The sequence below is a fragment of the Palaemon carinicauda genome, chromosome 15 (assembly GCF_036898095.1).
Source record: "Palaemon carinicauda isolate YSFRI2023 chromosome 15, ASM3689809v2, whole genome shotgun sequence".
Taxonomy (NCBI): Eukaryota; Metazoa; Arthropoda; class Malacostraca; order Decapoda; family Palaemonidae; genus Palaemon; species Palaemon carinicauda.
In genome coordinates, this window is record NC_090739.1 from 130,491,202 (window position 1) to 130,515,334 (window position 24,133).

The window sequence follows — 24,133 nt, forward strand, 5'->3', positions numbered from 1 at the left end:
CAAATAGGGGTAGCCGAGAGGACATGATCGCCGCAGCCCAGCAAAACACTGGGCCTGCCAACTCTCAAAGTGCCATCCTAGTGGACGACCCTGAGGCTTGGCGCTCTACTTGAGCCCAGTAATGGCTCAGTTACAAGTACCATCCAGCATTTTGATAACCAGCTACTAACATGTTCGTTTCTTCTTAACATCTAACTCTTTGATGCATGAAAAGTAGCAGAATTAGAATCCCTTGATTGCTTTGTTTTTCTTGGCTTTGCATGCATAAAACTTAAGGTAATCTGATGACTTATCGCTGAAAATTTACTATTAACAAGAGTAACTGCTTTTTACTCATGACATTGCATTGGTAGTTACAGAAGGTACATTTAGTTATTTCAAAGTAAGCCAGTCTTAATTTCCTTAAGCTAAACTTGCTGGTTTAGTGCTGAGTTAGCAAGGAGTTAACTAGTCAGTACTACATATGAAAGAAGTCTTCTATTTGTTAGTACTCCCCACTAGGGGGAGTCTGATCCACATAATTTATGATTTAATTTTGGTGTGCTATGTATGTTAAATTTATCTTCATTAGTCTTAATGTTTGTCTAATGTTTTTACCTCTAAATAGTGAGTTATGAGTTTTCATTGAAATGTAATGCTGAAAAAAGGCATTACATTTGATTTTGAGTCAAAGATGCTGCCATTTTGTTTACATAGCAGCTTCATTTACTTGTTATATACAATGATAGTTCAATGAACTGTGAGTATAGAGCTCTTTCTCATTTCATGATTATTCTGGTTATTAGGTGCTTCACTTAATCCTTGAAAAATGAATATTTGATATTCACTATCGGCATTATGTTATACACGTCTTCATATCTAAAGGTTATATGGGTTGCAGGTATGTTTTCAGAGTATTCCTGCATGCCATTGTTTTAGATTGAAGCAACACAATTATATTACTAAGTACCAGTTAGTTTATACAGAGATTTTTGGACCTGAAGGGTATTAAAATAAGATTTAAGGTACTGTACATTAATAGTATGAAGTCAGGCATTTCTGTAGAATTAGTTCTTGAAATATTTAAGTTTGTCTAATATGAAATGAAAGACAACATTCAACCTTTGGGTCATGGCAAGGAAAATTTTGGCATTGTTAGAACATAAACATTACAGAATGCTTTGACTCGGCAAGTGCATCTCAACGCTTTAATACCAGCTCAGTTGTACCAGGTAATTACATCCGTGACATGGTTAAATTACCTAAGAATAATGATGAAAGACAAACAACAAAGGTATGGTCATCTCAGTGTATTGGACAGCAATTGAGAGAATGGCTCAACAAGTTTAATTTAATAAGTTTATAACATGCTTTGTTGCATAGATGTTCCATTTGTTATGAATGTAGTGAAAGCAAGATTATAGCAGATTACAGTCATTTGATATTAGATGAACTTTAATGGTGAAAAGAACTGCTACATTTTCAGCTTACGTAACTGGGAAAAAAAACTTTTTTTTTAGGTATGCAAACCCATACTTGAATTCCCATAGAGTTATCTGACTTGTAAGGCATATGCCTTGGACTGGCAGTATGATAGTACAACAGGTTTGAGTAAGGACAGTCCGATAAGTGATGAAATTTGTTTGGAAATTAATGAAGATGGATCCAGACAATACTGAGCAAGGTATTTTATTATTTTTATAACTACTACTACTAGCATTAGTATTCCAAGTGAGCCAGAATTTATATGAGAATATTAAAGAAGAAAAAAACATCAAAGCAGGCACTCAACAGAACAGAAGGTAGGATCCTTAGAAATGACAAATAGTCATTTAAACAAAAAACAGCAGTGCAAATAACAAAATAGCAGGTCTTTGGCTAGCTCTCTTTAAAAGACCAAAACTGTAATTTAAGTAAAAGACCAAAACTGTAATTTAAGTGAAATGAATATAGAAAAGACTCCTGACCCTGTGCAGTTGATTATGCAGACATACTGTATAGTGAGTAACCTGCTCTGCTTCCTGGTGCAAAGACATTAGGGAGCTAATTGATGTGGTCTGTTGTCATGGAGCTTCTGGGAGATAGCCAAACCATTATGTTGGCAAAAGATTAAATTACAATGAAGTCACCCCTTTGAGCAATCTTATCTGAATGAGAGAATCAGGGATGGTCCTAGTATCATCCCTGAACAGTAAGCCAGTAATTTTAGAGTAACAGATCAGAAATACAAGACATTAATGCCACCATCTCTGTAGTTAAGGGGAGAGTCCTACAAACAATGGTTTCTGGTCACAGAAATTTCTTTGTTGTGGGGGAAAAAGCTGCAACACTAAGTGAAATTAATCACAGTATTTATAATCATTAATTGCTTTCTCACCTATGCAAAAAAATTGTGGTGGGAGATTGGCTAATTTACAAATATTGTATTGTTTCTAATCATACACATCCTCTAGAATAGGGGAATGTCTTCATAGGAGCTGCAATGGCTGTTAAAATCATTAACAAGGTAGTTAATGAGGGGTGGTGAGCACAGGCAAGTTCCCCTGCCCAATCCCTGTCAAAAGACACTTCACTTTTATCTTCAACTGCAACGAGAACGAACCTACTGTTGCATCACATCAAAAGCTATTTAAGCTTTTTCTTATAGTTTTTAGCTTTTAATGGTGATACTGGCTTTGTGTATACAATGATAAGGGAAGAAAACAGGAATGGAAGTGTGTATCAGACTGCTTTTGTTTATGATAACCAGCAGTACAGTATATGCAATCACCCTTATTGAAAATTATTCCCTTTATACTAACTTTAGATCTTGGCCTCCTATAGGCAGGCATTTTTCTCTGAGGAGCGAGAGCGCTAAGTCATCTGTGATGTTATTCTTGGCGAGCACATGAATTGCCAGCAATCCTGTTTAGCACTTAATGCTACTCAACATGTTTGCCATACTGGAGCTTCTGGGTATACTTCTCTAGCTTAGTCCTGATTATGCTTCAGAATTAGGAAAACTCTGATCCACATTTGGGAGTTATTTTCAAGGTTTTGTAATGCGAGATAACTGCTGCACTCCAAACACGTGCTGTAAGCTCGAACATGCAAACCACTGATGGCAAGTGACCGAAGGAAATCTTGGCATTCCTTAGGTTTAGGTCTTGCAGATAAGCCCTCAATGTCTTGAGGGAGTTTGTACCTAAGGCTAACTGCACTAGTGTACCCAGTGTCGTACCAGTGGCGACACCAGGGATTTCAGTGGTGATCCCAGTGCCATTGGTGACACCAGTAATGCAGTTGTGGTGCCAGTAATTCAGTGGTGAGGTGAGGTGGATGAAGCACTGTACAGTATATTGCGTACAGTACTTGTGATATGCAGTATGTGTATGTTATACTTTACATTGTTCTATAAAAAAAGTTAAGTGGTTAACAAAGTGAATTACAGCACAAAAATTGGTACATCTTGACTTCTATCCATTTTTATTTTATTTATTGAATGTTAAATTTTTAGCATCAACTGTGCATCAGTCCACTGGTAGTAGAAAATGTGAAATGGCCATTTAGTCTTTTACAAACGTTCGTGTAATTTGGAGGATACAGCTTCTCTTTCCAACAGCTTGAAGGTTTAAAGTTTGCTCAAGAATGGCAGAGGCAAGGGAAAGGAGTCACAAGGACAATACCCTAGAGACTAAACATATATATTGTTCATATGATCAGGGCCCAGGCCCCTCTCCATCAAACTAGGACCGGGGATGGGGAGGGCCAGGCTGCGGATGACTTGGCAGGTAGACTAATAGGCTCCACCCCCCTCCTTAGCTCACAAGAATGGAAAGGTTAAAGACAAACTACCGAGCTTGAGCTGGTTTTGAACTTCTGGTCAACTGACTGCCATACAGGAAAGTTTTCAATTGGCTACCTTAACCCTAAAGAGAAATTTGTTTAGTTTCATTATTAGCCAAGCCTATCATAGTTTTAAAGGTACTCCATACACTATATAAGAGTAGGGTTTGTGTAGACAAGATTACACTTGAAATAGGCAAAATTGCTTTATTAATTAGAAAGGCTTAATGGCTTTGATTTTACAGCATTATCACTTGTTTTACATTGCCAAATTGTCTTGTTTCTGCAAGAGAGATGCTAAGTTAATAAATTTTATATATTTATTTATTAATGGATACCTTCTAATTCATATTCTTTCCTGAAATGAAGACTCAGCATGTTTTCAGAATATAGTAGTATTGACTAAACTCTAGCTTACAGCATTTATCACAAGACAGTATATCATAAGTAGAATAAGTGGTTTGTGTTTAAGGAACATTAAAATGTATTCTGTGTTTTTAATTGTTTTTTTTATTTTTAGTTTATCCTTTTGTCTTAAAATATGTCTTGATTTGTCTGGTGAAGGTAACTATCATTTTCTTCTCTCTTATTGTCTTAAGTTCTGGAAGACTGTTAGTTGTAAGTACTAAATATGAAGAAGTACAGAAAAATAGTAAGTACAAGGCCAAAAAAGTTTCAGAAGTGGTCATCAGTTGAAGCTTTGGTTAATACAAGCAAGAATTTTTATTAATTTTTTTCTTTATTTTGTGAGAAATGAGCTTATTTACATGAAATTTTAGCAGTTCTTCAAAATTTTAAAGGCATCTTGGTTACTACCATTAAAAGTAGATACATAATTTCTATAGAATGGATATTAAAAAAGGTGATTACACAAATTCACTTAAAGTACTTTTTGACATCTTTTACATTGGTATGGAAATGCTTCATTTATTAGCCTACTTGGACAGGTTTTGTATTTCAGGGAAGGAAAAATCCCATGTAAGATAGCAGAAATTTACTGATTTTGAAGACCATTCATGTACTGCATGCATTTCCTCATAACTTCTCTCTACTAAGAGGTCAATAATTTTTGAAGGACCATCTAGGATGTTTATCATGTATGTAATGTGGTGATTACAGCTTCTCTTACTCATAGTTCAAGTTTTTCATAGAATTCATGGTCATTTATAACCTAATCAAATCTTAAAATTTTGTGGTCACTTTTCATAATCTTCATTTTGTGTGTTGGCTCCCATGTTTGCATTACCTGGGTACTACGACCCCTATGTACCAATACTACATCTCTGCTCTCTGTACTAATGGGAGATTATCATTACCAGGTATACCTCCATTTCATTAATGTTGCTTTACTTTGATTGACATCTCAACATAGTTTTCCACATTAATTTGTTCTCTTTCCTATCATATTACATTTTAGGCATAAAAGATCCACTACTTAGATACAGTATTTTGTAAAATGTTTTGTGGCTATTTGTTGTACTACATTCAATCTGTCACCATTCTTACAGCTGTCACATGGTCATTCTCATGATAGGACCTTTTTCCCCCAGATATCATCCTCTGATTCTTGCACCATAACTAGGGCATCTGTATATAGTTGTTCTTAGAAGCTTAGTTCTTTATATGTATATGTACCGTAGCTTCCTCCTTTACTATTATAAACAATGTGTTCTGTTGTATCCTTCATGGCCATCAATATTGGTATTAAATTCTTAGGATAAACCTGCTTCACTCTATTCTTAATGTACATTAGTTGTGTGGTTAAGTACATATAACTTCATTGACTTGGTGAGTCCAGTTCTTTCTTTATTGTTATGTCCTCCTGTTCATATTTCTCCAACATCCACAGATATGTAGGATAGTATTATCTCTTTATCTTAGCATTTTACTTTTCCTGTACAGTAGTTGACTTTATAAAGACACTTTGTATTTATGACCCATGTCACTAATGTTAAATTTTTTCAGCATTTCTAATTCCTCCTTTCTAAATTTTTAAAGCATGCTTAAAGGAATAATCTTCTTTCATAATCTTTATTTTACTGTAAATCCTTTTTTTTTGCACTGATTGAAACTTTAGGCTTTCCTTATCATGTCTCCAGTCTTCCTTCATTTATTTTTTATGTTTAAGCTTATGGATGACAGGCATGCATGCGGTTTTGTTTCCATTTTGGTTTGGTGCTTTTATAAATCTCAGTTGAAGGTCCTTTTAAGCATCTCTTATGTATTTTCTCCACCTGTTCTCATTATGGCAAAATGATAACCCAGGACCCAGTGCTGGGTCATGGCCCAAATTCATAAATACTTCCCATATTATTATGCCAACATTTTCATTCCTTTTAATAAATGTAGAAGAGTTTTAAAGTACTGTTTCCATCGTACTAGTACATTACATTGCTTTATATCTCCAATCATGTAAACAAATTACATGTCTCACTCGGTAATTTTTGTAATAATAGTACTGTATACAGTAAAACCTAATTTTCTTGAAAAATAGTCTTCATTATTAAAGGAATTAGTATGCATTATGAATTGGGTAAAATGAATATAGTAGGATTTCATATACAGTACAGGGGGCTGTCAGTCTACGGTTACTGTACTGTGTATATTTGACATAGAATTTAATCATATATTTAGCATATCTGAACTTTCTTCCACTACAGACTTATGAGTTAGTTAAGTTTTTCCATGCTTGTATTAGTGCCAAGGCTTCTTATACCCATGCAATTCTTGAAAGCAAAGGTGCTGTATTGGATAATAGCTATATATATGTCAGAAGAAATTAACTTATAGTTCATTGACGGCTTTTTGTCATTAATATAGGCAACTTTTCCAAAGAAATTTTTTAGTAATGATTTATGATTAGGATATTTCTTTACTTTTTTAGGATGGTGAAAATAATTTTTAGACAAGGTATGATAATGGATATTGATACAAAATATGTTGTACCACCATAAAGGAAACTTGGCCAAAAATATATATGCATGTTAGTCTACACGGATAACATTACTTGGAAATTAGGTTTTTCTTTAGCGTACTGTATTATGGTGAATTATTTCTAATACCATGTCTGTTTACCATTATGCTGTCATAGGTTAACATTTTCAACAATATTCTTTTTGATAGTTGGTTCTACAGTTTTTTTAATTTTCAATATACAATGCAGATAGTCATGTGCGTTGGCTAGCCTATTTATTTTTAGAGTTATAGATTAACCACATTTTAGACATTTGGGTGACATCAAAAATAAAATTTTCATAATAAAATTTATTATTCCTCTTTCAGAAGCTTGGTTTATTGATGTTTACCAATAAAATAAAAAGGTTATCTTTCCTTTCAATAGATACTTACTTATAGTAAAGTAATGACATTTGCGGTAAAATAGCAAGAGGCGAAGTGCCTTGGGTTCTTTGTTATTCAATTTTGAAGTAAAAAAGAAGAGGGTGGTCATGTATATGAACATAGGAGTGTATAGAATTAAAAAAAATAGTTGAAATTCTCTCTATTTCTATGAATCTTGCCCGATAGTTCATGTTGCTTACCCCCACACAGTGGTGGAGTTGGGATGCCTGTGAAGGAAAGCGATAGGTCAAAAATAAAATCAAATTGTATATAACAATAAAAATTTTATGCTCATTGGTCTTAGATTGATAAATCAGCCATTTTGACAGCAAGTAATTTCAAAATACTTCTTGAAATGTGGGACTTCAGGTTGTTGTTCTAAAGATATTTGAAATATTTCACAAGCCTCCTCAGAGACAGAATATGAAAAAGGTCGGATAATCCAAAATTAAAATCAAATCCCGAACGTCCGCAAATTTCTTCCAATTTGTCCAAATTAATAGCATCCTCCTTATCAGGAACAGGGTTGTACTCCTTTGGTTTCGAATGTGTTCTAGTGACGACATACAGTATGTCTGAAAAACCCTTCTGTGGTCTGCCCTGCTACCATTATTGATTTGTGGTCTAACTTCATATTATCAAGGGTTAATAAATATCTAATACTAAATACTGTATCTGCAAATAAGCTCTTTTAGGTCCTTTGAAACGAAGTAACTGATAAATAGATTAACCATTAATTGAAGGTAAATCCTTGAAACTAATCATATACAGTATACAGTATCTTTAAATACAGCATATCAAAAGTTTTAAAAAAATTCATTGAGATACAGTACAGTATTTATAATAATCTACAATGTCCTTGCTGATGGGTACAAAGGCAGGAAACATATTATAATCGTGGACTACACTATATTGAAAATTATCTCTTATGATAAAAGACTGTAGCACAGCCTTACTTTGAATTCAAGATTATATACATATCTAATCCAAGATAAACCACACACCTTAAGTAACTTATTAGGATATTATTGAATAATTTATCTTAGTCTAATTTATTTAAGTCTTTTTAATAATCTCTCTTAAAGACTATACAAAACTTTTTTTAATTTACTGCTTCCTTAGTACGAGAACTGATGTGTATGAGATGAAGATACTTATTTTAAGTAATTAATCAGCTTTAGCTGAAATGTCACCTGGCTAGTACAGTGGTAACGTGTTTGCCTCGCATTCGCGTGGCAAGAGATCGATCCCCGCCCAGGCCGTGAGTTTAAGCTGTTTACTGGGGAGGCTACTGCTGTGGTAGGGCACCACAGTGGGGGTTTGGGCTTGCCCGGCTGACATTCTGGTGAGCATCTATTCTGATGGAACTGGAACTGAAACCAGACACCTTTAACCTTTAACATTAAACAGACAAGAGAATCATACAATATGAAGTGCCATCCATTAAAGAAAAACGAGGATGCATAGGAGTTCTTACTTAAGCGAGAGGAGGAATGTATGGATCTAGACTGTTGTACCAACTCTTGGCTTCTGCCTTGCCATCTAATTGTCTAAAAGAGTGACTAGAAATGTGGAAATGCAAGGGTTTAGCAGCAGAAAGATCTTGAGTAGTTAAAGGAATAAAGCCTCTGTGAGTGTGTCTCAACTGTACGGCACAGTGAACATTCAAAACCCTTAATGAATGAAACACCATTACCACTAGACTTGACTATGGAAGCTGGGGTACGGTAAGCAACAAGTCAGACTTGATGCCAGCAAGTGAAGACTTCTTGGCCTCCTGAGATTAACAACGGAAGCTAATTAAGTTTAGAGCTTTTAAAGCTCCTCGGTAACAAAACTTGGCTGGTTAAATGTGTATTATAAGAACGGTGCTGGCGTGTCTCACAGTCTGGAAGGGATGTCTTACAATTACCAAATCAACAGGAAAGCGGAATAACAAAGAATCCCTGGCACTTCCTATCTTTTCATTAACTGTTAGCATCTCGCATTACTCTGCTGGAGACATGTGTCTATTTAAAGGAAATGGGATACATTTTCTTGAAATTTTACGGATAAACAATAAGCACAGCTTCTGGTGAAAAAGCAATATGAACACCAGGGGAGGTTAATAGAAATAATAGAATATTATCCACTTGTGGTATAGGTAATAAATCTGATAACCAAGATGAGTGTGTACTGTCATTTAGGAGGTTGATACAATATAATTATATACTGTAGTGCATAAGTTTCCACAAATTATTTTAACTTGTACCTAAATATATTGATTAATTTATGATATTTGCAGAGGATCTCGAGACGACATGATAGCAGCAGCTCAGGGGTCTGTTCGATCAGGAAAAGACATACTAGTGGATGCTGAACAGCCACCAGCATCTGCTTGATTCCCCGACAGATTTTTTTTTCTTTTTTTTTTATATTAGAAACAAAACCTTCCAACCCTTGCTTGGGTAGCGAAAAGTGAAACTTATTTTTTTGGCCCACTAACTGTATTTTACATGTACCAGTAAATGAATGAAGGGAGCAGAATGTAACCTTGTATTTATACACGTATTTGTGCCATTTGAATGACTGAAACACTTGTTTATGTATTGTATTAGTAAACTGTATTTTTGGTAAGCATTTCTTCTAAATCAACGGTGACATGTATTTTATTGTACTTGCATAATTTTAGACCATCAAAAATATTCTGGATGACACTAAGGTATACCTATAGAACTAAGGAGTATTTTTTTATTTTTGACAGAGTAACTGAGAGATGCTTGGTTTTCAATTATTGAGCAAGCTTTAAATTGTAACAATAAACCTCGTGCTATTTTCCTGGACATTAATTTATCACAGGAACAACAGGAAAAGTATATATATACAATTATATATTTTACAGTGCTGGTGGGCTATCATGAGAATGTATCTAGTGTAAGAATGCATTTTTCTGTAAAGAACTTGAGAAACTGCCTTTTCTGAGTGCAAAATATCTAGACACAAGGATTGAGTGACTCCAGTAGGTGCATGAAGTTAAACTACTGATGTAAGTGCATGTTTTAGAAGGAAAAAAATAACCACATCTGTTTTCATACGAGTGCTGCTGATGAGATCATGTTTCTAAACTGTAACTAGCTGGCTATGCAGAATTTTGGTTATTTAATGGTATATGAGATTGTGAATTATGCAGTATATATATAAGAATTTTGAAGACTAGTTCATGAAAATTATGGCCATTCCTTCCATACTCCTTCCATTTTTAAGTTCAATCTTTAGATGCATTTTTCAGTTTAGCAAAATTTTCATCCAAAAATGTAAAATGTCATGCATGCATAAGCAGCCTACTGGGTAGACGATCATTGCCAATCACTGCCCGGATTACACTAATAACAGACATTAATCTGGTTGTAGCATGTGGTGCCCCATTTATTGCGAAACTTGATATTGTTTGATGCAGGTGTTTAATGAAATACCGCTATTGAAAATAGTCTTGCCCCATGTGTCAAAAGATTCCTTATACTATATTCAATCCTATTATTGATATCAAATAGTTTACAATCAGTCTACTTGAGTTAGTCTTAACTCTTACAAGGGTGGCCTGAAAAGGTTTCTTTGTATGAATATATTGGATCTTATTTGATATACTGTGTAGTAACTTCCGAAGAATTTAATGATTGGATGTATTAAAAATGTTTGAAAATTTATAAAAAAATTTTCATTATAACTGATGGATTCAGTGTATCAGTAGCAGTGCCAATTCTTTTTCAAATTATGAGTTTGATTGTTTGAAAATAATGTATAAATAATTTTTAGTATTTGTTCATCAATTAATGCAGAAAGAGAAACCCCTTTTTTCTCACTTACAAGAAATGCAAACGTCATTATTTTTCATATCTAAGTTGCTTTTGTGATCAGAATCAAAGTTTAAGTCCAAATTTTCTTCTTTTTTTCCCCATAACTTTTTTCTTGTTTTCAGTTTTTTCATGGCAATTTTACATAGTCATTGTAATGGTATGTGGTAGATTTTGATAAATCATTTAACAAATTTCAGTAAGCTTCATATCTGTATATTGCACAGTATTGATTCATTAAGGTCCAGCTACACATTTTTTTGTCATTTAAAGTTGTTTGCATTAAAAAGCATGGAAATTCACATCTTAAGTAATGTTTTTGAACCACTACTTAGGACCATTATGAGAGCAGTATTAATGGAAAGTGACTTATTTTGTGTTATGACTCTTTACTTATTTGAATTACTGCTGAAAGATAAAATAACCCTGTTTTTGGAGTACATTATACCCAAGAATATTTTATTAGGCTGTGGATTTTGATGTTACTTTTAAAGCCTACCAGTTTGAATTTTTTTGTTAAGTTTTATTTTAAGTGCATACACGGCACTATTCAGTATAGAATTATTTCAAAATAGGCAATTTTTTTTTATATATGATGTAGCTTGCTCTTGCCGCCTGGTTCCCAGGAGTCTTTCTTGTTCTCTGTTGTAAGCACTGCTCAAGCACTTGTCCTTGAACCCATTTATTCTTTATAGCTCTGGATAGAGTATTTTTTATTGAAAAGAGAGACTTTTTACAGCTTACCAAAAATAGTCACTAAAAGGATGCTTTAATGAGCTGTCACGCATCTTGTAAAAATCCTATTAAAAAGAAATGGATATCTAAATTCAGGCAAGCTTTTTAATTATGGTACTTTTATTTTCAAAAACACAAATACAGTGTATATGAGTACAGTATAACCATGTAATTGCTTCTTAGTACTTTGCCTTTAATTTGGGGTGTATAGTATTTTTTATATATATATATTTCTTTGTACTTAAAAGATTTTTTGATGCGTATATTATTAGGACAAACACTTCAGAAAGTGAAAGGTCCACAGAATATTTTCTAAGTACATTTATTTGTTATAGCAAGTCTTGTTTAACTCACTTTATAACTTTACTACTTTACACTTTTATATTTGATAATCAATTTAATCTATTTGAGTAAACATAAGCTGGCAGAATAAGAAGACACAAATTCACTCTTCTGCCCTTTCATCTTCTGTATGTAGGTCATTTCCCTGTTTTTCTTCTTAAAAATTAATCTGCCATTATGCTCTGCCTCATCTTGTCTTGTATGGTAACATGAGCTAGAATTATGGATACCTTTCTCATGCATCTCTTGTTGATGATGATTTATGTACTTTTTAAATCGGTGTCCCCTCCTAACACACAGGGATGACGAACATGGATTATCATCTTGTGATATTCTAAAACAGTTTTAATTTTTTTTACTCTCGGGTTGCTCCATATTTTCAAAAAGGTGTCTTTTAATATTTCTGCCAGAATGCTAAGGTTTTTTTTTTTTTTCAAATTATTACATATACCAGTATAATTTATTTATTTTCTTTTGAGTATTTTCAAAGGGAATTATTGCTGTAAAAATCTTGTTCTTCAGTCAAGGTATGAGGTTCACCCATGCATTGCACAGCATTTCAAGAAGTTGTGCCTTGTTATGATAGTTCTAAAGTTGAACATATATTCAAACAAATGTTAGTGCGAATATTTTCGGTAATGTTTTTCCTAGTTTCAAATTAGTTCATTGTTGTACCAGAAACGTCTGCGGATTGTTCCTTTTTGTAATGATAGTTAGCCGTGCTGTATATATTTGCTCTTGCTTCCTCTACATTAGGCATTTGCATAACTTTGAGTTTTATAGAAATGTCTTAGTTAGGCTGTGAGTTTTTGACATTTTTTAAGTGTTACGAAATCTTGATTTTGTACCTTTTACATATAGAAATGCCAGAAACCCCCCCCCCCCCACAAAAGAGGTGTTAGTATACTATTTATGCATAGTTTTGGAGAAATGATAATTTATAAAAGTGCCTCCCTTTACTGTACTGATGTCACCTCATTCTTTATGATTAGAAAATTTATGTATGATTATAAATAATTATGATATAGCCAAATATTGTTGAAGTAATTTTAGCCAAGATTTCACTGAATCTAATTTCTGGTAAAGTAACTTAAAGCGGAATTCATTTTCCCAGGGATATTGTCATTGAGTAGAATATCCGAGCACAGTGCTGTCGTAAATGTCATTAATATTGGTAAAAATTCAAATAATTTTTATTTCAGATAGGAAATTATTATAATTCAGACTTCCAAACAAATTATTTGGCAGATATGATTTATTTTGATCATGAAAAATTATTATTCACATTGCTTATCTGATATAAGAAGTTTTGCTGACGGTAGAGCGTATTCCATTAAACTGCATATCATGAAAGCTAGATTTCTAGTTTTATTTTATATGTGCTTTGTACTGTAGATACTGAAAGCTAAAACTAAACATGGTCATTATGATGGAGATAACTGTTAAAGTATAGATTCTATAGAGCACCAAAATCCTTATCTCATTGGATCTTGTTACCAACTTTTACTAGAGAGAATTTGGTATTTTTACCAATATGTGAAAGCATTATGCTTTCTCATTTTGGCATAGTGTGTGGATTGAGTTTATTAGTTGTATATTCAAGAAATTGTTCATTGTTGGATAATGTAGTAAATTCTAATCTGTTAATAGAAGCATGAACAAATATATACACTTGTGCATGAATTTATATTTCCTTTGGCAGTGCCACAAAGATCTGATATCAATGGCTAGTATGGAAGGATTGTGCAATTAGTGTACAATTGGCAGTTATTAAAGTTAACACCAAGGTATATATTAATTAATGTCTGAAACATTTTACTGTCATGTATGAAATTGCAAAATGAAAAAAAAAAATCATTCCATACCATTTATGCTTTGTGTCAAATTGTAAAGCGGATTTGTTTTGAAGTTATTAATAGTATTGTAACCAATTTAGAATTGTTTTATCAGATACTGTATATGAATTTTGTATCGGAGTACTTGACATCTTTTTGAGCCTTTAATTTGAAATGGTGTACTTATACTTTAATACAGAATTATGGTAAAGAATCTATGTTTACTGGAGTTGTTATAAAGGACCGATTCCTGCATATGTTATGAAAATGTTGTATGTATGATGTGTTAATAGTAGGCATGTATCCATTAAAGAGACTGTAAGATACTGTACATTTGTGTAAGTCTAATTGTGTCAGTCAGATGTAAATAATACAGTAGTTAGGTATCTGATGTTATTGGTAATACAATTCAGGAACTATTAGCTTATTGGTATATGATCTGCTTTCCAGCATCTAGTAAAAAGGAGTTTTTTTCCTCTGTGACAAAGGCTGCCTTCAAAGATTATTCCCGGTGGTGGATTTTTCCATGTTGCTTGTGTATAAAGTCTCTTAAGAGTTCCAATTCTCCACTAACACATAGTGGCCTGGATTGACTTGCCATTGGTGTACTTGTTAATAAATAAAAGGAAAGCCTTTGTTATATAAGGTTTTTTTTAGTTTGGTAATTTTGGAACATTAGAATGCCTTGTTTGGGAGTCAGGCACCTATGCTTAATGTCTTGCATTTTTCAGTTCAATGTACATTAAACACTGACAACTTCTTAACCTTCTGTAACTGACAAATAATATGGAAAAGGGCCATTTATTTGTAATAGTCTTTTTTTAGTTTTGTAGACAACGGCATTATTTTAGTGTAAAGCCCTTGTTTTTAGTTTCTTTAGGTGGCTTTTTGAAAATGTTGCACCATGTTTATTGTTCATTAAGCAAAATGTGAATTTGTGTAAAGTTATTTAGTGGTACCCAATAAAGTGGATCGATTTATTATCGTTTCAAACAAATTTCCATTCATCTAGATATAAATGAAAAAAAGGCAGAAGTTAGGACCTTAGGAATACAAATCAGGACTTACAGTAAACTTTTTGGTTCATCGAATATTTAGTTGGCAGGTTTCCTGTAAAGCTGGATCTACTGAAATGAAGTGGGACAAACATAAATTTGTTTATTAGAAGTGTTAGTCCCTCACTTCAGTTGCCCAGTAAATTGATATGGATGGGTTTGCTCTCAGCAAGAAAGAACTGTATGAAGAGGGTAGGATAGGTTTCTATTTTAAGTCGGTCAGGGTTTCCTAGAACTGTATGAAGAGGGTAGGATAGGTTTCTATTTTAAGTCGGTCAGGGTTTCCTAGACGAAGAGTGGATCGGTTAAGTTTTTATTGGAAGCTTGTTTAGAAAGGTGGAGTTAGGCCTATTTTCAGGTCAAGCTCATGGTGTGTCTCCACAAAACCATGTAGTTCCCATCGGGCAAATATATACCAGACCAGGATGGTTGTGATGTCAGAGGTGGATAAACAAAGACATAGATATGGCAACAGTGCTGCTAAATCTAGCTTAGCCCCATGCCCAACTTGTACACAAGGATAAGTTGAAAACCCTTGTTTACACACAGGTACTCAACTCTGTCAATGTTTGGGCTTGAGTCGCCACTGGAGAGATCTCATCCTCAGGCGGCCATGGGGAACTAGACAGGCCGGTGATGAAAGGTTACCAAGGAGGCGTAACCACGTCTGGAAGTTCTTCTCGTCTGAGAAAGGGTCTTGCGACCTTCCTCAGCCTTGCTATTCTGTCGTCTGATGGGAAGGCTTTGTGGAGATTGGTGTCTATTATCATGGCTAGGTATATGAGTCTCTGCATAGGAAGCAGGGAGGACTTCTCGAGATTTACCATGATCCCCAGATCTTGGCAAAGCCTCAGAAGTTTGTCTCAATGTTGAAGGGTTGACACAGAGTCTGCTAGGATTAGCCAGTCGTCCAGATAACGAAGGAGACGGATACCAATCCTGGGTGCAAAAGATGACACTGGTGAAAACTTGAGGTGCTGTGGAAAGACCAAGTACAGCATCTTGAACTGGTATTTCCTGATGATTAGGTTGAACCTCAAGTACTTCCTTGAAGAAGGATGGACTGGGATCTGGAAGTACGCGTCCTTTAGGTCCAGTGTGCACATGAAGTCCTGTGGTCTTACCACTAGTCTGACCGTGTCTGCTGTCTCCATGCTGAACGGAGTTTGTTTGACAAACTTGTTCAGAGGTGAGAGGTCAATGACTGGTCTCCAGCCTCCAGACGCCTTTCTTACAAGAAAGAGTCGACTGAAGAAGCCTGGGGACCCATCGAGGACCTCCTGGAGAGTGCCATTCTTCAACAGGGTCTGGACTTCTGCCCGAAGGGCCAGCCCCTTTGCTGATCCCATGGCAAAGAAGTCTATACACTCTGGATTCCTGGTCAGGGGAGGGAGAGATGTTATGAACGGGACGCGATATCCTAGACGAATCACGGAGATTGTCCAGGGTTCGGCCCCGAGTTGCTTCCACCTGTCCGAGCAACTATGTATGCATCCCCTACTGGTGAACAAGCAGGGGGAGTGCCTATCCTAGCGTTTGCAGCCTCAGCTGCTCCCTCTAGGATATTTTCCTCCCCTGGAGGACTTAGTGCCTTTCCCGTCTTTGGCAGGAAAGGGCTTCTTAGACACCGTGGTCTTCGCTGCTGTCTTGCTCGTCTTGGTCTTGGCTGGACGGGACTGAATAGATAATAAAGTTTAACTAAAGTCTATAGACAATAATACTGTACCATATACGCAGCGAGTAAATGAGCTGCCAAACTGAAACACTGTTTGCTTACATTCTCACAAATGAGCGCCAATGTATAGATGACGCAATACACATAAATGAAATAGGATCCTATAATGCACATAATGTAATAGGATCATATAATAATTATAACATGTACAACAGATATGAATAGACAATCCTCTATCTCCTCCCAAGTTTTTTTTGGGGTACTAATAAGAAAACTCAAAAACAAAACTGAACATGTTGGAGCAATATATGAAAACTACTTTATAAAAGCATATTAGCTATGTGGCTATGGAGCATAGCTGAATGAAAAATATAATATCATAAAGATAAATAAAGGGTGGAAAAGTATTGGTCTGCAAAAACGAATCAATACGTATTACAATCATAGTCAGTCAAGTAGGCAGGCTTCTTGCGCAGCCTCTGAGGACGATCCGGAAGGGCACTTGGGGGAGCTTGAAAGAAATTATTAGGAGAGGCATCAGGGTGTGCATCATGTAGTGCTGCGTCAGGTGCCTGTGGGTGGTGAACAGGTGTTATGGGAGATTGAGGACGTGGTGATGGGGGTGGTGTGGCATCTGTGGGAGATGTAGGCGCAGGGTGTGGCACTTCCAGTCGATCAGTAGAGTGCGGTTCTGTATCAGGTTCTGGTGGCGATGATGGGCGTTGACGTGATTTCTCGTGCTGGGGAATTGGGTATCCAATGGTTAATCGTGGTCGTCTTGGAATAGCAGGGATGTATTTCCTCAGAAATTGTCTGTTGCGAAGAGTAGCCCTTCCAGAGCCATCGACCCTGACAATGTACTGATCAAATTGACGCACTTCGGACACAACGCCTGTTTTGTCCCATTTTAATGGGTTCGGGCCTGTCTGGTTTTGGATGCGGACGTTGTCGCCAACTCTCAATGGCGGGGGCCGCTTAGTGTGCTCGGTCCAGTACTCGGCCATTCTCATATGGCGATTCCGGAGTGCTTCCTCGCGTTGTGCGAGGGTGCTTCTCCAAGTGGGATGGGGGTTGTATTTTCCTGGCAAGATGGGGATGAAATCCTTAATGGGCCTTCCGAAGATACACATAGCTGGAGAAACTTTGGTTTCTTTGTCAGGGGTATTCCGGTATTGAAGGACGGCGCGCTGAAAGGCGTCGATGTTCAGGTCTCCTGTGGGCCCAGTGTTGTCGGTGAGGAGTCTTTTCGCTATTTTAACGCCAACCTCTGCCCTACAATTAGAATGGGGAAAATAGGTTGAGGAAAGACGATGGTCGACCCCCCAAGCCTGAAGGAAATCTTGAGTGATTTTTTGCAGAGAACTCTGGGCCACCATCAGAAGAAAGCTCATCAGCGATTCCATATGTTGCGAATATCCTCCGTAGACTGTTGATAAGCCCAGTGGCACCATCTGCTGCGCGTTCGATGACAGGCCAATTTGAATACCTGTCCACTACAACGAGGTACTGTTGTCCTTTGTAGTGGAAAAAATCGGCACAAATATGCTGAAATGGATAGGCAGGAGGGTTTTGTGGATGTGGGGGAAGGGCGGGTTGGGAAGGTGCAATGCGGTTACAGTGATAACAGTTCATACGTGTGTCTTGGAGATCTTTAGAGATGCCGGGCCAAAATACAGACGAATCTGCTCGTGCTGTCATCGAGGTGATTCCCTGGTCGAGCAGCAGCTGTGTGGTTTATGCAATGGGCGGTCAGTAGGGCAGCAACAATGGCGTCAGACAGGTCGGGGGTCACATAATTGCAATTGTCGATGGGGCATTGTACAGCAGGCATTGTAATGTAGCAAGATCACTGATATTATCATAAATAAGATTCACTTTTAGAGGATTGTCTATTCATATCTGTTGTACATGTTATAATTATTATATGATCCTATTACATTATGTGCATTATAGGATCCTATTTCATTTATGTGTATTGCGTCATCTATACATTGGCGCTCATTTGTGAGAATGTAAGCAAACAGTGTTTCAGTTTGGCAGCTCATTTACTCGCTGCGTATATGATATTATCATTGTCATGTGATGCCGTGAATAGATAATAAAGTTTAACTAAAGTCTATAGACAATAATACTGTACCATATACGCAGCGAGTAAATGAGCTGCCAAACTGAAACACTGTTTGCTTACATTCTCACAAATGAGCGCCAATGTATAGATGACGCAATACACATAAATGAAATAGGATCCTATAATGCACATAATGTAATAGGATCATATAATAATTATAACATGTACAACAGATATGAATAGACAATCCTCTACTGAGGAGCTGGTGGTTTATAGGGCTTGGAAGTCAAAGCCCTATGGAGGAGGGAGTCCTAATTGGACTTCCTCCATCTCTCAGCGGTATGTTCCACATCCTTAGGCTCGAATAGAGGGGCTCCCTCTAGAGAGGAATATCTGAGCCTAGCAATCTCGGCATAAGCGACTTGATGGAACTTCTCGGACACCGCGTCCAAAAGTTTCAGGATGGTATTCACCCACAAGTATGAAACTCGGTGGGCGAGAAACTCGATCGTGCGAGTGCCTGAGAGCAGGAAAGTCTCCATTGCTTTCCAGGTACGTTCCTTGGAGAAATCTTCAGTCTGTACCAGAATTCCCAAGGTCCCTAACCAGATATCAAGCAATGAAGTAGCTTACATGGCGTACTTCATGACCTCCTCCTCGTTAAGGATCTCGGTTGCCGAGAAAAAGACCTGTCGATTGGAGTCTCTCTAGAGAGATTCCCTTGGTGAGCTGTTCCAAGGAGTGGTGGAGAGGAAGAGATGGATGAGGCTCCTCCAGAATCTCGAAATACCTCCTTGTTGGACAGGAGGAGGTGGGAGAAGCTGAGCCGGAACGATGGGAGGAGGCATATTCGGCGAGCTGTAGGGCAATCTTAGTCCTGGCACCCTTCAGCCCTTGAGACCAGGGCAGGGCTGCATTGGTCTTTGAAGGTTTCTGGGTGGCAAAGACACTAAGACCGTGTCCTTGCCCTCCCGTGGGGGTACCTCCGGGTCGGTAAACCCATTGAGAACCCTTATGAGAGTCAGAACCTGCCAGAATACATGTTCTGATTCTTTTTGCTCTTTCCGATGTTTGACTTGCAGCGAAGTCTCCTCCTTCCATCCCCGAGAGCTCTTTCCGGGGTGGGTCGCGGACATCCCTTTGAGTGACTGGCTGTCTCTGTAGACTTGGTAGTCTTAGAAGAGGACTTTGGCAGTGTCTTGGAGTCATTGGGCTCCTTCCGAGGAAGTAGGTAGGACTCCAGCATCGAAGGCCAAGATGTCATGTCCATCCTGATTTTCATTGGTGTTGGGGAACTCTCCGTGGGAGGGGAGGCTTCCTCCGTAGGTGGAAGGGAGGAGGTCCTTTTCTCACGCGACTCCCTTGGCAAAGGTGAGGTGGTTGAGTATCCCGAGGAAGATGCAGGAGGAGCTGGCCTTGATGGTCTAACTGGAGTCGGCTTTACCCTCGAGGAAGTGACCGCGTCAAAGACTCCTCTTTTCCTCTTCAGGGGGAAGGAAGTAGTCACGGTTCTTTGCCGAGGGTCTGCTGGAGCTATAGGCTGCTCCAAAGAGCGGCCAGACAGAGCAGGATTAAAGGCCTGTATCACTGCTCTGACTATAGCACTGAACCATGGCTGTTGACCGACTGACACACTGTCTGACAGATCCCCTGAAGGAAAAGGGACCGAAGGTGGCGTGCGCGCCGGAGTGTGATGGCGCGTAAGAGAGCGCTGGCGCGCAGGAGATCACTGGCGCGCAGGTTGTAGCTGTTGTATAGAAGAGCGTTGGCGAGCAGTTGACCGAAGTTGCGTGCGTGCGTGCTGAGGTTTTGGCGCGAGCTGTGTAGTTTTTGTTAGCTCTGTTGCGCCAGTGATTGTTGGCGCGCTGAAGCGTTGTAGAGCGCTGACGAGATGTTGGCGAGTGCTAGTGCACTGCAGGGAGCTGAAGAGCGCTGGGGCGCAGCTGCGCACTTAGGTAGGGCCTCAGGAGACAGGAACGGCGATGGTAGGGCGACAGGTAGCACAGGAACAGGGATGTGCCCTTTGGAAGGGCGAACATCCACCGGTGGAGATTGCGAACGATCTACAGAAGGGTCCAGGACCGAAGTAGGAGAACTAGTAGCAGCGTCGTCGGGAGAAGGTCCAGGAAAGGGCGAAGGTCGAGGGCCAAGAAAAGACTGAAGCAGAGACTCCTCTGCGGGTGACGGCTGCGATGATGAGGCTGAAGTGCCGAAGAGGTGCCTTTTCACTGTTGGTGAAGGGCGACTTCTAAGGCTTAGCGGCTGGCGAGCTCTGCGATGGAGACGCCCTCTAGGGGCCGTTGGATCAGCAAGCTGATCATGAGCAGCAGCAGTCTTCCGGAGAGGAGTCTCTGTGAGTGAACTCTCTCTAGGGGGAGAAACACTCGCATGAGAGAGACATAGGGTTAAGTTTCCCCCTCGAAGGATGATCAGGACTGGGAGAACCTAAGTCGGCAGCAACAGCTGGGGAGTCTGGAGGGGCAGGGGAGTTGGACACCACGACGTCGACGAGTGCAAGAGGATCTACCTCTTAAGTTGATGACGACTGCTGCACACTTGCAGCCCGGAGGATGAGCTGCAGCAAGGAGTCCTTGGAGGGCGGACCCGGAAGCCCCAAGGACGACCAAACCTGTAACACAGAAGACATAGACAAGGCCTCACCTGGGAGGAGTGGGGCAGCTTTGCTAAGGGGAAGCAATACCATCTCTCGAGGACTGGGGTTGGCTGAAATTAAATGGGTCTACGCTATTACTAGAAAGTCTTTCGGAAGAGACCGAATGAGTAGGAGACTGAAGAAGCAGCCTTGGGTTTTTCCCCTTCTTAGGAGAAATATTTCGCTTAGACTACTACCGCCGTCGTTCAAACCTCTCCCACTGGGAGGCAGACCTCTCCCAACACTTGTTGAAATCACAATGTTGACCTCTGCAGACGGGACAAAGGGTGTGGGGATCGGTCTCCACCGCCGACATATAGGTTCCGCAGGGCTGGCCATCGAGTCCGGGGCAGGTCCGCATGTTTGCAGAAGTCAACATATGCACACATTATTAACACACAAAAAAAGCAAAAAAGAATTAATGTCAGTCCAAATAACGCCGAAGGATGAGGAACGGCAACGACCGTACACCATCCGAGCCAAAAGTAAAGTGAGCTAAATCACCAATGTGTGAGTGGGAGTGGTAGCAAGCTACCTTCCCCTACCCCCACTAACTAGCAGTGTGGGTACTTAATCCTTGATAAATTTCAAGGGCTCGTCATTTCAGAGAAGTCTGGATCAATCACATTCCTATTTTATCATGAACTTACAAATGGAGATTCATTGTTGTACCTCTATCTCTGCATCCTGGGTAAGACTTATTCAACCAATCCCAATTTTTATTACAAATTAATTTCAATACTTACCCAGAATTCACATGATATCCCACCTGCCTCCTCTCTCAACTAAAGATTCTGAAGGCTCTAGTGTTACTGACAGGATGGCCCAGTGTTCAAGTGGGTCGGCGAACGTCATTAACCGTACCTAGATCTAGTATTGTGGTGGATAGGGCAGATTGGTTACTGTTGTCTTTTACTGTAATCTCAAGATTGAAAAGCTCTCTCTTCAGGATATTAACTTGCGACTTTTAGGTAAGACTCGTTGAAAATAGAACTAATGTAAATGCAGTATTATGTTGGGTCCCTACCTTATTTAAAGGGACTCTACTGAAAAGATAGTCTTTAGTTTTTAACAAAGTTATGATACTGTGTCATTTTTTGTCCCTATTAAGGCAAATACAAATAAATATATTCAAACAATAAACTATATTAACTATACATTCATTATAACTAGGAAACACCTAATTACAAAATTTAAAACTGCATATATGTTAGTTGCTTTGATGAAAACTGAAAATTTGATCCACGAATCTAAGTACAGTACAGTAAGAGGATTTCCAGCCATTACATAACTTCATACAAAAAAGAATCAATGTTGGAAATAATTGTGCACAAGTTTTGTTGAAAAAATCATGGAATGTTCACCAAAACAGCTTGGGGATAATACTTCTTTTAACGCATGTCATCAGCACTGAAGAGACCCTGTAAAAAATTAATCCATTAAAATCTTCAAATTGCTTTAATTAATAACAAATAAATTTAAATAGCCTGCATAATTGAACATCAAAGAAAAGTTACCTGCAATTACCTCTCAGGAAGAAAGGTTATAAAAAAGTAAAAAATACTATTAAACATTTGCTGCTACAAGAATATGGAAATTATAACAAACTGAAGAGCAAATACCTGCAGGCTAAACAGAAAAACTTGAAACCATCTGAAATGGTTAAAAGCTTAATCTTCAAATAAGAATGATTCACTACGTTTCATTGGTAGTAAAATAATGATAGAATTGTTAACCATTTCCATTCAAGTACTGCATAGTATATCAGTGCTGTACAGTACATATGTAAATAGTAACTACTGCACTGTATAATAGATTAAAAGATTTGCGATGTGTTATTTAACAAAACCCTTATTGGGATAATGCCATCAGTACACAACATGCAATGTTACAATAGGCATTACTTGAGGATCTTTCCAGCATTCTTCTACTTTACCTCTTATCTTTACTTCCTTTCTTCCACCTCGCTGTCCAGCCTCTTCTAACTTTTACTTCATAATGCAACTTCTGCGATTTACCCCAATTGCACTTGGGGGATGAATATCCTCATAAGGCCCTGTGCCAGACTGTATAGCCCAAATTCATAAATCCAATACAGTTCTACTAAGTTTAAAACAACCAAATAGCCTTTCAAGAATGCTAATTCTAGCATATATACCGAACGAATAAAGAGACATCCAAGTATGATACCGATTTTATTTATATATATTTTTTATGATAAATCAAATCCTTACCTTTAAACACACAATCTACCTCACTTTTTGAGGTAGCTATAGACCTGCTGATTACAACCCTATCTAGAGTTTTTTATTCTCGCAACACGTCTAAATATATACATATGCTGGAGGTAATATTTTCCTTAGTATTTAGTCTGGCTTTTCAATGGCCTTGGAGCATGTGATACCCTTCTTAAAATTTCACATGCTATACAAATATCACTTGAATATGGTACGGTAGTTTATGGAGTGGCTTTGATTTTATTGCTGCCTTTGACATGTTAATCACAAGGCCCTTGCTAATACAGAAGTTCATGAAATCCTGAAGTAAATATCACTAAAGATTTATTGCCGCCTTACAGATCTTTTGAAAAGGTTGTATTCTAAAGACTTCTGATAATAAACTAAAAAGCTCAAACCAACTAAACTCAGTCTCCAGACTGTTCTTTTATGCCAAGAAATTTATGCTTAGTTTTTCACCAACCACTTTTGATTGCTTACAAAATCCCACAAATATTAAACCTATTCAAGAAAATTAAAAAAAGCATAACACATTTGCAAAGAAGCATACATGAAGTTAG

At 37.8% G+C, this 24,133-nt stretch overlaps 2 protein-coding genes across 7 annotated transcripts in view; one reads left to right on the forward strand and one right to left on the reverse strand.

Moving 5' to 3' along the window:
* Positions 1 to 14,865, forward strand: part of LOC137654749 (calcium channel flower homolog) — a 65,694-nt gene extending 50,829 nt beyond the window's left edge. For 3 of the 6 annotated variants that reach the window (XM_068388676.1, XM_068388677.1, XM_068388674.1), the window contains one exon: positions 9,428 to 14,865. Coding sequence is in view for 3 of the 6 variants with exons in the window: in XM_068388674.1 (XP_068244775.1) it covers positions 9,428 to 9,524 (97 nt within the window). In the remaining 3 variants the exon portion in view is untranslated. Of the gene's footprint in view, positions 1 to 7; positions 173 to 9,427 lie in introns of all 6 variants that reach the window. The other 3 variants (XR_011046709.1, XM_068388672.1, XM_068388673.1) reach the window with 3 other exon arrangements.
* Positions 14,866 to 22,466: 7,601 nt separating this feature from the next.
* Positions 22,467 to 24,133, reverse strand: part of LOC137654750 (V-type proton ATPase subunit F-like) — a 31,787-nt gene continuing 30,120 nt past the window's right edge. Inside the window, exon 5 of the mRNA XM_068388678.1 lies at positions 22,467 to 22,757. Within this exon, the coding sequence (XP_068244779.1) occupies positions 22,728 to 22,757 (30 nt within the window). The 3' untranslated portion in view covers positions 22,467 to 22,727. The remainder of the gene's footprint in view (positions 22,758 to 24,133) is intronic.